Source organism: Scyliorhinus torazame, chromosome 7 (assembly GCF_047496885.1).
Source record: "Scyliorhinus torazame isolate Kashiwa2021f chromosome 7, sScyTor2.1, whole genome shotgun sequence".
NCBI classification, from domain to species: domain Eukaryota; kingdom Metazoa; phylum Chordata; class Chondrichthyes; order Carcharhiniformes; family Scyliorhinidae; genus Scyliorhinus; species Scyliorhinus torazame.
The window spans coordinates 102,410,498-102,426,963 of NC_092713.1; the positions used below are offsets into that span (position 1 = coordinate 102,410,498).

At 46.8% G+C, this 16,466-nt stretch overlaps 1 protein-coding gene across 3 annotated transcripts in view; it reads right to left on the reverse strand.

Annotated features, from left to right (window-relative positions):
* The window catches only part of scyl3 (SCY1-like, kinase-like 3), a 71,733-nt gene that overhangs the window by 28,222 nt on the left and 27,045 nt on the right, over positions 1-16,466 (reverse strand). Inside the window, exons 3-7 of one of the 3 annotated variants that reach the window (XM_072511181.1) lie at positions 14,038-14,151; positions 13,841-13,897; positions 5,552-5,654; positions 2,630-2,741; positions 1,390-1,467 (exon numbers count right to left, since the gene is read on the reverse strand). In XM_072511181.1, the coding sequence (XP_072367282.1) occupies positions 1,390-1,467; positions 2,630-2,741; positions 5,552-5,654; positions 13,841-13,897; positions 14,038-14,151 (464 nt within the window). Of the gene's footprint in view, positions 1-1,389; positions 1,471-2,629; positions 2,742-5,551; positions 5,655-13,840; positions 13,898-14,037; positions 14,152-16,466 lie in introns of all 3 variants that reach the window. The other 2 variants (XM_072511180.1, XM_072511182.1) reach the window with 2 other exon arrangements.

A 16,466-nucleotide genomic window follows, 5' to 3' on the forward strand; every position in this document is an offset into this window, starting at 1 on the left:
TTGGAAAACTCAAAGAGACCACAATATTGAAAATGTCACACTGGTGTAGTACTACTTGCATTCCTGTTTAATGCAAGGAAATGTGTTATGACGCAAGACCAGGCCCCCAAGTTGTAGTAAGATTTGGCCAAGTTCTCTCAAAGTCGCTCCAACTCAGACAGCATAAACAATAGCTCATCTCACAGTGTTTGAATTTCATCTCCTCTGATTTCATCTCCCTGGATTTCTGAGTAGGCCAGCAGACTCATCTCGCAAGCACAATTTCCGATATTTGGCTGTGTTGAGCAGAATTGTACTGCTCCAAAGGGCACCGTTGCCCTAATGGACTACAGCACAAGTCACCAACCTTCACCGCCTTCTTGAATCTTCAGGGCTTCTTCTGAGCCCTATTCGATTACTAGGGCTTCCGTCAAGACCTCTGCTTCACATAGCCCTTTTATTATTTGGAGCCATTCATCTCGGTTCCTTTTTTTAAAAAATTGAACTGGGATCACTCCTCTTCTCCCTTTGGGACCCTCTTTGTCCCCTCTCCTTATCCCTGCCTGGTCACTTGAACCAGATGATTTTTGTGCTGTTTTGCTTCACGCACTTTATTCACAGGAACAATTTCAGAAGCATGGCACCCCAACCCAGATTGTGGACAAACTCTACGACTCGCCATCTCATTGCCCAATATAAAGTATGTAGAACTCCAACTACACAAGGCACCTTCATCAGAGTATGATTTAGATCTACTCAATGCACACCCTTCCAATCAACATCCCGCATTGCATTCTGATTCAGCAAACATTTTGAAGGTGCAGACACTTTGCTAGCAATGAGCTGAGTTGAACCAGTATGCCTCTGGATAACAATTTTTCTAGGCTCTTTTCTCCTTCCCCTTCCAATAGAAACCCCTTATAATCTTTTTTAGTTCTATCTCTTCCTGCTGTAAAAACATTATTAGCAATGGGGCTTTCACAAGTTTGACTTTCTGGTGCAGTTTTCTCTGTGGAAATTTTTGTCACGGTGGTGCAGTGGTTAGCACTGCTGCCTCAATGTGCCGAGGTCCCGTGTTCGATCCCGTCCCCGGGTCACTGTCCGTATGGAGTTTGCACATTCTCCCTGTTTCTGCGTGGGTCTCACCCCCACAAAACCCAAAGATGTGCAGGGTGGATGGATTGTCCCTTAATTGTAAAAAGGAGAATTGGGTAATTTAAATTAAAAAAAAAAAAGAAATTCCTGTCACTTGCACCAGTGCCACTGTTTTAACATCTGTTCCTTTTACTGTTACTGTCTGCCCTTTGGTTGCTCAACATATTTAAAACGCAATAGTTAGGATCTGATCATTTTGTAGCTGTTGTGTGCGCTTTTCAACAATAGAATTCATAACAGAAACAGAATACCTACTTGAAAAACTCATTCTTTTCTTCCTCTGTTTTTAGTGTCAAGCTTTTTAAAAAATTGACAACTTCCAAGAACTCGTTCCTGCTGTTGAGAGACAGCATTTATTAACCGACTGTTACAACCACAAGTACCAAATATCAACTAAATGTTTCATCCATAAAATCAATTTGATCAGAGACAGGTTTTTCTCATCTACAATCACTAATACTGTGAAGCTACCCAAGGTGCAGTGGCCCTGGGTCTATCAAATTCCCCCAAATGACAGTGTATTACAAATAAAACACTAATTTTAAAAATATTCTGGACACAAGCAAGTAGTTTAGTATTTTAGAAATATAATTCTAGAATTACAGAAAACAATTCAGGGCAGGTGTACACTCATTAGAAAGATATCCGCAAATATGGTTTTCAATGTTTGTAGACCAATTCAAGCGTGTATTATATTCAGGAACTATTGAGCATTAAGCATATATACATAGTGGATGGGTGAGCCAAGTGAAATCAGTTTGACGTTTCTTTCTTGTTACCTACACGAAGTTGAATTTGAGTTGCAGATTCACCACTGCGCTACTCTGCATGCAAGCATTTCATGAAAATCACTTACCTCTTAAGGGGATAGGAACCAGAAATCTAAATATTCATTAGCATAATGATTACATTTACTGACACTGAATACCTTTGCCAGATACATGTTGACTTGTTTAGACAAACCTTTTATCATGCTAGCCTGCGTATGGTGCACAAAAGATCATTGTATATTCTGCAATACATTGTTACTTATGGATATATTTTTGATAGTATGAGAAGTACTGTAGACTATACAGCTTTGATATTTTGATCACTTCTAAATTTAGCAGCCAAAAATACACGCTCTCTAGTTAACTCAAGCAATCTCATTTTACTATTTTCCAATACAGGTACTTCAGTAGTATTTCAATGCACAAACCCAATACATTGGAGTGTATTTACTCTCTAGTTTCTTTGCCACACTGAAGATGGATGTTTGCATTGGCAGACTGAAGATTTGATAGCATCACTAGCCAATCAGGTACACAAAATACCCAGATTCACAGGTACATATATACTTAAAGTTTTCAATTGGATCTCGAGACAATAGCACAAACTATTTTCTAATTACTTGCTGTTTTATATTGTTAAGTAGCAATAGTTCTAAACTTCAATTCACATCCCTTATACTATACTGATCTTTACTAAGGTGGAACCTAGAGATGTCTTCACTTACCTAAAGAACTCATGAGATAGCAAGCTCTGTAAAGATGACCGTTGCACAGGATCGGAGTTTAAGAGGGCAACTTTTAAGGTTTCATGAAAACTTGTCAGCAAAGGCTCTGCAACTAGAGGATAGGCACATTAACGTTGAACCTTCACTCACTGCAACAATTTAACACACAAACATGGCTCTGCACACTGATGCACAGAAGTCAGTGCGAATAGCTTCTGAAGAACCAAACAGCAGATTTTCACAATAAATACTTTACACACATTACCATTTATGGAGTAAGGTTCTTTCAATCAAGCAACCATACAAATATCTTATTTTTGCAGCTCAAGTTTTTTTCAAGCACATAGTGGTCAATAAACCTGATTAAAAGAATAATTAGAAAAAATTTTTGATGTGTCTTGGGACAAAATGTCAACTGCTGTTATCTGACTCCATACAATGTCAGTGTTCATTACGTTGCCATCAGTATCCTGTTCAACATTCATCCGACTCATACAGTCCCCTATAAAAGGCCTCAAATGCCCCATACACTCCCTCCGGATTCCCCCCTAACTACTACCTTGAGTGCCTCTCACAGTGTGGCAGCTGCAACCTCCCCCATGTCGTTCAACTCCACATAGTCCCAAATGGCAGCCTTCACCCGCTCACACCCCCCTTATCTACCAACAGCCCCACATCCATCCTCCATTGCAGCCACCTGCAAATCCACCCAATGCGGCGCGTGGTCAGAAGCCACAATCGGCGGGTACGCTGAGTCGGCCACCCCGCCAGCAGCATCGCAAAAAATCGATCCAGGAGTACACCCGATGCACATGGGAGAAGTATGAAAACTCCTTCGCCCTCAGCCTCCCAAACCTCCACGGGTCCACGCCAAGCCCCCCCCCCCCCCATCCCCCAACCATGTGGCTCCATGAACCTGCACCCCCCCCCCCCCCTCATTACCTACTCCCCAGATCGGCCACAATGTGCCCCACCTCAAAAGCCATCCTATTACCCAACACCGCCCCCCCCTCCCCCCCCATCTTCATATTCAGCCCAGAGTGGATCACCTGCCCTACCCAACCCTTCTTCAGCCATGTCTGAACTCCTAGCTTCAGGTGCATCCCCTGGAATAACACAATGTCCGCCTTCAGACTCCTCGGATGCGCGAAAACATGCAGCCATTTAACCGGCCCATTCAGCCTCCTCCCAGTCCATGGTCCCTACTGGCTCCTCTGGTGAGTCAAAATTAACTACCTGCTTTTGATGCATCACCACAAGCAGGCAGGGTACAAAATCCAAAACTTCACCCCCTTCTTAAAAAGCCTTTTTCCCCGCTGTGTCTGGCCTTCCTCTTCGCCAGCTCCACACCCAGGTCCTGGTAAAACCTCTGCTCACTCCCTTTCCAGGTGCATTTCTTGGTCAGCTTCACCCACTTCAGAATTTTTCTTTGTACAAAAATCATTCAGCCGCATCACCATCGCCCTCAGCAGTTCCCCCACCTGGGGCCTCCTCCTCAGCGCCGTGTACCTGATCCACCTCGAGGGGCCGGTCAAAGGTCCCCTCCCCCATCAACTTCTCCAGCATGTTCAGCACATGCTTGGCAGTCTCCACTCCCTCAATGCCCTCGGGTATCCTGACAATCCTCAAATTCTGCCTCCTGGAGAGGTTCTGGAGGTCCTCCAATTTCTGTTTTAACCTCTTCTGGCTGCTCAACATCAATCCAGCTCCGCCTCCAGCAAGGTCAGCCGACCCTCCTGCTCCACCACCGACTCCTCCACCTTCTGGATCGCCAGGGCCTGAGCCTCCTGCCTCTGCTCCACCCGCTTGATCGCCACCCTGAGTGGCTCCACCACCGTGACCAAATTCTCCAAAGCCTCTTGCCTCTGCTGCCGGAATGTATTATTCAAAAACGCCACCAGCTGCTCAGCTGACCACTGGTGGGCAATGCTGCCCCCTTGCCCTCCGCCATCTTCAACTGTGGCACACCATGAAAACTTTCCTGCTCCAGCTGCTCTCTCTCTCTCATGGCACCTCTCGTCCACTGATCCATACACCAGCCTCACCAGAGGAATATTACTTTCCCTGGGCACTCATGTACCTTTTGCCCTCAAATACCACAGCATTCGGTGGGAAAGGACCAAAAAAATCCACCGTGAGTGGGAGCCATCAAATGTACAACCGCTCCCTCCATGGTCGCCACCAGAAGTCTGGTTCTGAGGGGGCTTGACAGGATAAATGCTTCTCCTAGTAGTACCTAGTACTGGGGCACAATTTTAAAATGAGTGGTTTTGTGGTTAAGATTGGAATGAGGGGCAGCACGGTGGCGCAGTGGGTTAGCACTGCTGCCTCACGGCGCCGAGGTCCCAGGTTCGATCCCAGCTCTGGGTTACTGTCCATGTGGAGTTTGCACATTCTCCCCGTGTTTGCGTGGGTTTCGTCCCCACAATCCAAAGATGTGCAGGATAAGTGGATTGGCCACGCTACATTGCCCCGAAATTGGAAAAAATTAATTGAGCACTCTAAATTTATATTAAAAAATGATTTGAAATCAGAAGGAATTTATTTCCTCAGTCAATGGATGCTGGGTTATTGAACATATTCAAGGCTAGGTTAGACAGATTTTTGACCTACATGGGAGTTGAAGATTATGGGATGGTATGCAGGAAAGTGAAGACCACAATCAGATCCAGTTATTATCTGGCAATGTCAGGACAGCCACAATGGGCTGAATGGCGTATTCCTGCTCCTAGGAATTTCTTACGATATTATAAAAATAAGCTATATCTAATATAGCAGTGAAACATCTAAACGCAAAAACTCAAGAAAAATAATTACTTGAATTGACCAGAGTGTTTCCCTGGTAGTAAGTTGACAATCATCAGCTATATAATTGTAAATATCGTGTATGGTCACAGAAACTTGCAGCATGAAAACTCTTACCCACATCATTAAGCAATGGAAGGAGTTTCTCAACCATCATCCCAAATGAGTAAGCATCTCGAGCATGTCCATGCATATCAGGAAGAATCTGAAAACCTGCAGACTAAATTGGACAAAATAAGTTTGCAACAACCGTTTGCTTTTATTAGTACATGCTGCTCCCCTCAGTTATATCCGATGCCCAATCTCCTGAGTGACACTGAAATCTGATACCCGAGACAACGCAATTACTTTACTATATGAGCAATGTTCAATAACAGCACACATTACATTCCTAACAGCCTAACAACACACACTGGGGATATACTAAATATCTGTTACAAGATCTAAGCATTTATTTTGTGATATATTAGACAACAACCCAACTTCTGAGTTTTAACAAAGGGGTTACATTCAAATATTAACTGCTCAGTTCTCTCGACACGTGTTGCTTGACTTCCTGAGTGATTTCAGAATTTTCTGCATTGGGATTCAGAATTCCAGGATCTCCAGATTTGTGCTTTTTTTAATGTTAGAAGATTGATACACTAATCAAACGAAAAGCAACCGCACTACACCACAGATGTTAAAACTCAAAGTATGCACTTTGTGCCTTATATTATCTTGTTTTGGTTACACAAATTAGCTTAATCTTAGTCTCAGTGCCATAATTTAATTCATTCAATCTTTTTCCTGGATCTTCTGACATTGCTTCCTGTGGAACTGTACTCAAGTAGCTTCCTTTGTCTTCTGTTTTCCCAGTACATTTCTTTGGGAACACTGTCTTGAAGACAGTGGGACTTGTTTAGTTGCAGTGTTATATTGTTTTTTTTAAATTAGCAATTAAGAGGCAATTTAGCCTGGCCTGTCCACCTGCCCTGCACATCTTTTGGGTTGTGGGGGTGAGACCCGGGGCCAGGATCGAACGCGGGCCCTTGGCACCGTGAGGCAGCAATGCTAACCACTGTGCCACCATGCTGCCCATGGAGCGTTATATTGTTAGTAAAGAAGTGCAATGTCTAGTGACATACTGAACAGATCAGGAAAATCCACGGGGAATTCCTTATTTCTGTCGAGTAAGTGTTTTCAACTGAGATATATGGATGATACGTCTGGCCTCAGCATCTTCAGGATCAGGAGGGCAATACGAGAGGATGGGAGTGGTGAGAGGAGAGTGTGCAGGGCACAGAATGGTAAATGCATCCATTTGTGGATGTCCAAACTGAGTTTGGCTTCGTTGTGATAGTCAGTCAAACCATCAACTGACAATTACCATGTAGGCTCATTCTTTACAGATCACTACTTGGGCAGGAGGGTTGGGAGAAGGTGGGGAGAGGAACTGATGGTTGAAAGGGGCTAATGGAAAGAAAAGAAAAGGAAGGGGACGAACCAAAAAACATAAACTAAACAAAACCGGCAAGAAAAAGAAAATATTTTTTAAAAATTAAAATCTGAAGCCTGAGGAAGACCTGAGCTGGCGAGAACATGAGAGCAGAAGAGCGGGGGAAGAGAGAGTAACCGCAGAGTAAGGAACAGCAGCATGGAGAGAGAGAGAGAGAAATGGCTGGAGGAAAGAAAAACACCAAAGTGATACATAGATGATTTGGAGTTGGGGACCAAGTGCAATGTGTCCAAGTTCGCAGATGACACTAAGATGAGTGGTTAAGCAAAAAGTGCAGAGGATACTGGAAGTCTGCAGAGGGATTTGGATAGGCTAAGTGAATGGGCTAGGGTCTGGCAGATGAAATACAATGTTGACAAATGTGAGGTTATCCATTTTGGTAGGAATAACAGCAAAAGGGATTATTTAAATAATAAAACATTAAAACATGCTGCTGTGCAGAGAGACCTGGGTGTGCTAGAGCATGAGTCGCAAAAAGTTGGTTTACAGGTGCAACAGGTGATTAAGAAGGCAAATGGGAGTTTTGTCTTTCATTACTAGAGGGATGGAGTTTAAGACTAGGGAGGTTATGCTGCAATTGTATAAGGTGTTAGTGAGGCCACACCTGGAGTATTGTGTTCAGTTTTGGTCTCCTTACCTGAGAAAGGACGTACTGGCACTGGAGGGAGTGCAGAGGAGATTCACTAGGTTAATCCCAGAGCTGAAGGGGTTGGATTACGAGGAGAAATTGAGTAGACTGGGACTGTACTCATTGGAATTTAGAGGGATGCGGGGGGATCTTAGAGAAACATATAAAATTATGAAGGGAATAGATAGGATAGATGCGGGCAGGTTGTTTCCACTGGCGGGTGAAAGCAGAACTAAGGTGCATAGCCTCAAAATAAGGGGAAGTAGATTTAGGACTGAGCTTAGTAGGAACTTCTTCACCCAAAGGGTTGTGAATCTATGGAATTCCTTGCCCAGTGAAGCAGTTGAGGCTCCTTCATTAAATGTTAATAAGATAAAGATAGATCGTTTTTTGAAGAATAAAGGGATTAAGGGTTATGGTGTTCTGACCGGAAAGTGGAGCTGAGTCCACAAAAGATCAGCCGTGATCTCATTGAATGGTGGAGCAGGCTCGAGGGGCCAGATGGCCTACTCCTGCTCCTAGTTCTTATGTTCTTACGTTCTTATGAAGGGACGGCGAGACACAAGGAGCAGCAGCAGTGAGGGAACAGCGCAGGAGCGGCGGACACGCAGGCAGATGGCCCCACGGGACGAGATGGATGTTCGGGCAAGCCTGGGAGGGGAAAGGATGGTGGACCAATCAGCGGAGCGGGAGCAGGACGCAGCGACCAGCATCCCCCCCCCCCTCACAGGGGGAAGAGTGGAGAAACGTGATAAAAGAGGAACTAAGCACCAGAAAGGAGGCGCTTAGGTCGGAGCTCCACGCAATGATGAAGGAGGTGCTGGCGGAGACAACGCACAAAATGCAGCAGACCATCGAAGGCCTGGGAAGGAAAGTGGAGGCGCAAGAGAGAACGATTCTGAAGTTGGAGAGGGCCGCCTCAGACCAGAGTGACAGGGTGATAGCCTTGGAAGCTGAGGTGAAAAGGTTGGTAACGTCCCAGGGGAGCCTAAGAGAGAAAGTGGAGGACCAGGAAAATAGGTCTAGAACATTAGAATAGTGGGTCTGCCAGAGGGGACAGAGGGCAGAGACCCAACAGGCTATATCACCAAAATGCTGGGCAAGCTAGTGGGAAGGAAGGAATTTCGTAACCCTCCAGAAATAGACAGGGCGCACCGGTGGCTCTGACCCGAGCCCAAAGCCAGGGAGCAGCCCAGAGCGACTGTTGCAAGCCTGCACCGGTTCCAAGACTGGGAGAAAATCCGAGTGGGCCCGGCAAACGAGATCAAGCACGTGGGAAGGGAAGAACATAAGGGTGTATCAGGACATTGGGGTGGACCTGGCCAACAGAAGAGCCAAATTCAACAAGGCCAAAATCAGCACTCTATAAAAGCAAGGTGAAATTTGGGATGTTATTCCTGGCCAAACTCTGGGTAACATTTAAGGTGGAGAGAGCTGTATTTTAACACCCCAGAGGCGACTGATGAGTTTGTTAGATCGAACAAACTAGGGAGAAGCCGCAACCGCGATGAAAGTCATGGGGACAAAAATTAAAGGGAAAATCGGAACAAAGAGCGGAGGACAGACCGCAAACAAGGACAATAAGATCATGAACTGTGCACGTGTTTTATGTAACCCTGAAGTGCAGGGGCGCGTCCACCAGGTAAGTATGGGTGACCCCACAGGACTGGGGGCTCAGAAGCCCCCACCAGGATTGTTACCTGGAATTTAAGGGGGCACAATGGCCCAATGAAAAGATCCAGAGTCTTCGCCCACTTAAGAAGTCTAAAAGTGGAGGATTTTAAAAGATGGGATGTGCTGCCACTCTCGCTGGCGGGCAGGGTGCAGTCGGTTAAAATGGTGGTCCTCCCGAGGTTTCTATTTGTGTTCCAGTGCCTTCCCATTATGATTCCCAAGGCCTTTTTCAAACGGGTAAGCAGGAGCATTATGGGTTTTGTGTGGGCAAATAAGACCCCGAGAGAAAAGAGGGTGTTTCTGGAGCGGGGTAGGGAGGGGGGGGGGGGGGGGGGGGGGGGGGAAGCCCGAGGGCGCTGGTGACGGCACCGCTGCCGCTCTCGCCGACAATTTACACCACGAGTCCGGTGGTAGCGGCAACGCTGAAGATCTGGGGGCAGTGGAGGCGACACAGGGGTGAGGTGGGAGCCTCGGTTGGGTCCCCGATTCGGGAGAATCATCGGTTCGTCCCGGGAAGGATGGATGGGGGATTTGGGAGCTGGCATCGGGCAGGGATTAGGAGAATAGGGGACCTGTTCATAGATGGGACGTTTGCGAGCCTAAGGGCGCTGGAGGAGAAGTTTGGGTTACCCCCGGGAAATGCTTTCAGGTATATGCAAGTGAGGGCGTTTGTGAGACGGCAGGTGAGGGAATTCCCTCTGCTCCTGGCACAGGGGACCCAGGACAGGGTGATTTTGGGTGTATGGGTTGGAGGGGGCAGGGTCTCGGCGATCTACCAGGAGCTGAAAGAAGAGGAGGCCGCAGTCGAGGAGCTAAAGGGCAAGTGGGAGGAGGAGCTTAATTCTTCCTCCTCTTGCGCCAGGCTTAGCCTAATACAATTCAAGGTTGTTCACAGAGCGCATATGACAGGGGCGAGGATGAGTAGGTTCTTTGGGGTGGAGGACAGGTGTGGGAGGTGCTCGGGAAGTCCGGCAAATCACGTCCACATGTTTTGGTCGTGCCCGGCACTGGAGGGGTTTTGGAGGGGTCTTGCGAGGACTATGTCCAAGGTGGTGAAAGTCCAGGTCAAGCCGAGTTGGGGGTTGGCATTATTTGGGGTAACGGACGAGCCGGGAGTGCAGGAGGCGAAAGAGGCCGGTATCCTGGCCTTTGCGTCCCTGGTAGCCCGGCGGAGGATCTTGTTATTATGGAAGGACGCGAAGCCCCCCAGTGTGGAAGCCTGGATAAATGTTATGGCAGGGTTTATTAAGCTGGAGAGGATAAAGTTTGCCTTACGAGGGTCTGTGCAAGGGTTCTTCAGGCGGTGGCAACCGTTCCTAGACTATCTCGCGGAGCTTTAGAAGGAGGTCAGCAGTAGCAGCAACTCTAGGGTCAGGGGTACTGTTGGGGGGGGGGGGGGGGCTTCCCTACGAGTACCTTTAAATGTCATATGGGGAGGATATTGTACATGGGGAAACCCAATGTGAATGTTTTGTACAAAGTTTAATTGCTGTGTTGGCGTTTCTTTTATCTTCTGTTATTGGGGGGGGGGGGGGGGGAGAAATCGGGATCAAAACTTTTGTTGGAAAACTTGAATAAACATATATTTTTTTAAAAAGTCTAAAAGCAGACATTATCTACCTACAAGAGACGCACCTGAGGGAGAAGGACCGACTGCTGGTAAGGAAGGGCTAGGTGGGACAGACATACCATTATGCTACGGACGAGGGCTGGGGAGTAGCAATATTAATTAACAAGAGGACGAGGTTTACGGAAACCAAGACAGTTACGGACCCAGGGGGATGGTACGTCATGGTCAGCGGTGTCCTGGAAGGGGCACCGGTTGTACTGGCAAATTTGTACGCTCCCAACTGGGACGACACAGAATTCATAAAGAAGACCATGGTGGAAATCCCCAACCTTGACACACACCGACTGATTACGGGAGGCAACTTTAACTGCGCGCTGGACCCTCTGACCAACCGATCAAACCCCAGAACGGGGGGGGAAATCTGGCATGGCTAGGGAGCTAGCAGCCTTCATGGAACAGATGGGGGCGGTGGACTCATGGAGTTTCCTACCTCCGGGAGAAAAGGAGTTAGTGTTCTTTTCGAAGGTGCGCAAGGTATACGCCTGTATCGACTTCTTTGCAGTGGGGAAACCGGTGCTTCCAGGGATCACAGGAACGGAATACTCCGCGATCGTTCTCTCCGACCACGCTCCACACTATATGGATGTGAGGTTGGAGACAGGCCGGGCCCAGCGCCCCAAGTGGAGGCTGGACACAGACCACCTGGCCGACAAGGCCTCTGCCAAAAAATATCATGGGCCATAGGCGACTACGTTAGTAACAACCAAAACGGGGAGGTCTCACCCTCTACGTTTCGGGAGGCACTGAAGGCTATAATTAGAGGAAAGATCATAGCCTACAAGGCAAGCAGAGATAGGGAAGAGAGGGTGGCGAGGCAACAGCTAGTGGACGCCATTCTCGAAGTCCCCGACCTTGGGCTGCTAGCGGAGAGGAAAAAGCTGCAAATGGACTTTAACCTGCTAACCACTAGGGAAGCAGTGTACCACTCCGCCAGACACGGGGGACCTTCTACGAACACGGAAACAAGGCTGGCCGCCTATTGGCTCACCAGCTGAGAAAGCGGGCAGCCACGTGGGAAATAGGGCAGGTTAAGGATAACAGGGGCAGACTGGTAACAGAGCCAAAGGAGGTCAATCTGGCATTTGAGACCTTCTACCGGGGACTGTACACATCCGAGCCCCCCAATGGGGATGCGGGGATGAAGCAGTTCCTAGACAGACTGGAACTACCAGTTGTGGGGGAAGACAGACGGGTGGAGCTGGAAGCACCAATAGACCTGGGGGAAATCATGGAGAGCATCAGCTCCATTCAGGCGGGGAAGGCACCGGGACCTGACGGGTTCCCGGCGAACATCTGCAAAAATTCCGCACCAGTCCTGGCCCCACACCTAAGGGACATATTTGCGGACTCACTGGCAAGGGGCACCCTGCCCCCACACTAGCGTAGGCCACAATCTCACTGATACCCAAAAGAGCCAAAGACCTGTCGGAATGTGGATCTTATAGACCCATTTCACTGCTGAACATGGATGTCAAAATACTCGCAAAGGTCCTGGCCAAAAGGCTGGAGGGCTGCGTACCAGAGGGCGAGAACACCAGAGGTGATCGTCTCCCTGGACGCAGAAAAGGCCTTCGACAAAGTTGAATGGAACTACCTCCTCGAGGTACTGGAACGGGTTGGGCTAGGAGCAGGGTTCGCCACCTGGGTGAGGCTTCTGTACAACGCTCCCACAGCGAGTGTACGAACTAACACCACCAGCTCTGAATACTTCCAGCTACTGAGAGGAACAAGACAGGGCGATAGCCCTGCGGGCGTGAAAAGCTGGAAGAGAATCTGGAGAGGAGACAGAGGGCACAGAGTTTCACTCTATGCAGATGATCTGCTCCTCTATGTCTCAAAGCCACAAGAGGGATTGAAGGCAATATTGCAAATACTGAAGGCGTTTGGAACCTTCTCGGGCTACAAATTTAACCTGGGCAAAAGCGAGACATTCCCAGTGAACCCAAACGGGGGAGGGACAGAGCTGGATGGGCTCCCGTTCAAAACGGCCCAGAACAGATTCCGCTACCTGGGGATCCAAATAGCCAGAGACTGGACACAGATCCTCAAGTGGAACCTGACCAGCCTGGTGGAGGAAGTAAGAAAAGACCTTCAACGGTGGGGCTCATACCCACTCTCCCTGGCGGGGGGGAATGCAGACCATCAAGATGAACGTACTGCCAAGGTTCCTCTTCCTGTTTAGATCCATTCCGATCTTCATCCCCAAGGTAAGAACCCGAGAATCCACAAACCGACACTGCAAAGAAGAAAAATCAAAGGGGGCCTGGCCTTACCAAACCTACAATACTACCACTGGGCAGCAATGGCAGAAAGAGTGAGGGGGTGGGTATGAACCCAACACTGATTGGGTACAAATGGAAGAGGTGTCCTGTAAAGGAACGACCGTCCAGGCCCTGGCTACAGCAGAACTCCCATCCTCCTCAACAAGATACACAACGAGCCCAGTGGTAGCGGCCACGCTGAGAACGTGGACCCAGTTGAGACAGCACTTCGGGATAACCAAAATGTCCCCCATGGCGGAAGGAAGGTGAGAAAACCACACGAGGAGAGAGAGAGAGGGGGGGGGGGGGGAAGAATAATTATAGACCGACCTACAGGGCAACGAGATGTACCTGGAGTTAGTTAAATGAAGGATAAAATAAACCTCTCTGTACAGTAAAGTAAATTAGCGTGGACAAGAATGTAATGTATACACACAACAAAAGAGAAAAGTCAATAAAAAAGATTTTTTTAAAAGAAAGGGGCTAATGGTACTGTGAAACAATAGCTCAGGAGGGGTAAGAGCAGAAAAGGGGGATAAATGGGGGCAGGACGTGAAAAGCACTTTTTCTTTTCTCCTCTGCTAATTGTCTTGTCAAGCAGGTCCATGCTTAAAAACAAGCTGCATTGAGTGCAGTGCTAACACACTTTGTTCTTTACCCGTGTAAATTCGGTGCCAGAATTGTTCAGTGCTTGCATTCATAATTATGGACATACCTGCTCCTCAGGAGCAATACCACTCAAATCTCTCAATGACATGATGCTGGATAGGAACTGCAAGAAAAAAACAGCATATATAAAAACATTAAAATATTTTGAAGGAACTTTCAGGAACTGTACAAGTCAGGTTTCATTCAGGAACATTAAAAAGTCATATTGTCTAAATGGAAGTGACCAAAATAAAAAATTCTCACCTCAGCTGATGCTTGAGAGAACTGACACATGGACTCCATTCCTCCCAGCTTCCAGTGGCCATCCTCGCTTACAAACACAGACGAAATGCATATGTTATTGTGGCTCAGTTTACCCTGTGATACAAGAGACCAAATAATGTCCTTGGTAACATTTTAATTTGACTAATAAACATGATTTTCTACAGTATGCTTCTATGCATGGATCTCTGTTTCTTGCAAAACGATTCCACTGATTAAACAGCAAAACCATGCCATAAATGTCTGTGCAGAGTCTGCACGTTCTCCCCATGTCTGCGTGGGTTTCCTCCGGGTGCTCCAGTTTCCTCCCACAGTCCAAAGATGAGCAGGTTAGGTGGATTGGCCATGCTAAATTGCCCTTCGTGTCCAAAAAAAATGTTAAGTGGGGTTACTGGGTTACGGGGATAGGGTAGATACGTGGGCTTCAGTAGGGTGCTCTTTGTAAGGGCCGGTGCAGGCTCGATGGGCCAAATGGCCTCATTCTGTACTGTAAATTCTATGATAAATGATGCCATCTACCACTCTGACCTCTTTTCTATGCACCTTGTGTTCTTCCCATATCCACTACCAAACTATCTGGTGCAATATTAGACAAGTCGCAACCTAGAAGCATTTTCCATATCAACTTAGAACACAGGACTCAAAACAGAGGCCAGTCACAATGAAAGGAATATTACCAAAGAATGGATTCTATTAAAGGCTGGAGAGTATAAAATAGATGGGGGGAACTAAATGTTCTAATGCAAAAGATTTCAAGTTCTACATTCGTTTTAATTTGAGGTCTAAAAAAAGTTATTCCCATGAAGGCTTCCAATCCCATCATGTAAAGTTAACTTGCTACAGTAACCAAAGATAAAGTATCTGACCCATTTCGAAGGAGTTTAATCCTTCCTTTGCCATTTTCTCTCCTTTATTACCTGACTCGAATGTATTTTCTGCACATAAGAAGAGTTTTCCAAACATCGAAGATGCAAGTTAGAAAGCTATTAAGCACCACAGATCCGAGCTGGATGTTGATTTAAACTACATATACACAAGTCCTTTACTCAATAAATGATCAGGTGCAGAAACATTGGATTTTCTGCTTTGGGATAATGAGGCCAGCTGAATCACAACCCAAGATGAGCAAATTGAGCACATTGGGGAGGCTAACAGACCCCTTGGTTTGTGCAATCTAGTACCATACCAGGGGATATTCATTGACCAAGGATCTAGAAACACATGTATGTGAAAACACCTTTAACTGTCAGATTGCAGCAAGAGTTTAATTGCATGAAACTGCAATGAACAGTAACAACAGTGGATGTGTCAGCCATATAAAGGTAGAGCCATTTGCACTGGGAACAAAAGCACAGAAATATGGGAGCCAATAGACTGAAACTGGTCAGATCATAGAATTTACAGTGCAGAAGGAGGCCATTCGGCCCATCAAGTCTGCACCGGCTCTTGGAAAGAGCACCCCATTTAAGCCCACACTTCTAACCCAGTAACCCCATCTAACCTTTTTGGACTCGCAAGGGCAATTTAGCATGGCCAATCCACTTAACCTGCACATCTTTGGACTGTGGGAGGAAACAGGAGCACCGAGGAAACCCACACAGACATGGGAAGAACGTGCAGACTCCGCACACAGTGACCCAAGCCAGAAATCGAACGTGGGACCCTGGAGCTGTGAAGCAACAGTGCTACCCACTGTGCTACCGTGCTGCCCTAGATCATTTGACATGGGACTGATCAGATTCCAAGTCATACAAACATATGAATTAGGAGGTGTAGGCCACTCATCCCCTCAAGCCTGTTCCACCATTCAGTAAGATCATGGCTGATCGGATTCTAACCTCAACTCCACATTCTGGCCTACCCCGATAACCTTACACCCTCTAGCTCATCAAGAATCTATCGACCTCTGCCTTTATTCAAAGACGCTGTTTCCACTGCCTTTTGAGGAGGAGTTCTAATGACTCAGGACACTCAGAAGAAATTTTCCTCATCTCTGCCTTAAATGGACAACTCTTTAATTTTAAAAAGTGACCCCTAGTTCTAGGTTCACCCACAAGAGAAACATTCCTTTCCACATCCACTGTCAAGATTCCTCAGGATCTACATTATACTCCATTTGACAGATCCTTTCCCACTCATGTAACCTATCTATATCTGTTTGCAACCTCATGTCTTCTTCACAACTTAATCTCTTACCTATCTTTGTCATCAGCAAATGTGGCAATCACCCCTTCAATTCATTTATCCAAGTCACTTACATAAAATGTGGACAATTGAAGTCCCATCACTGATCCATCTGGCAAACCACTCATTACGTCTTGCCAACCTAAAAAAGACCCATTTATGCTTACTTTCTGCTTCCTGTCAGCCAGCCAATCTCCTACGTATGTCAATACTCTTGAGTTTTTATT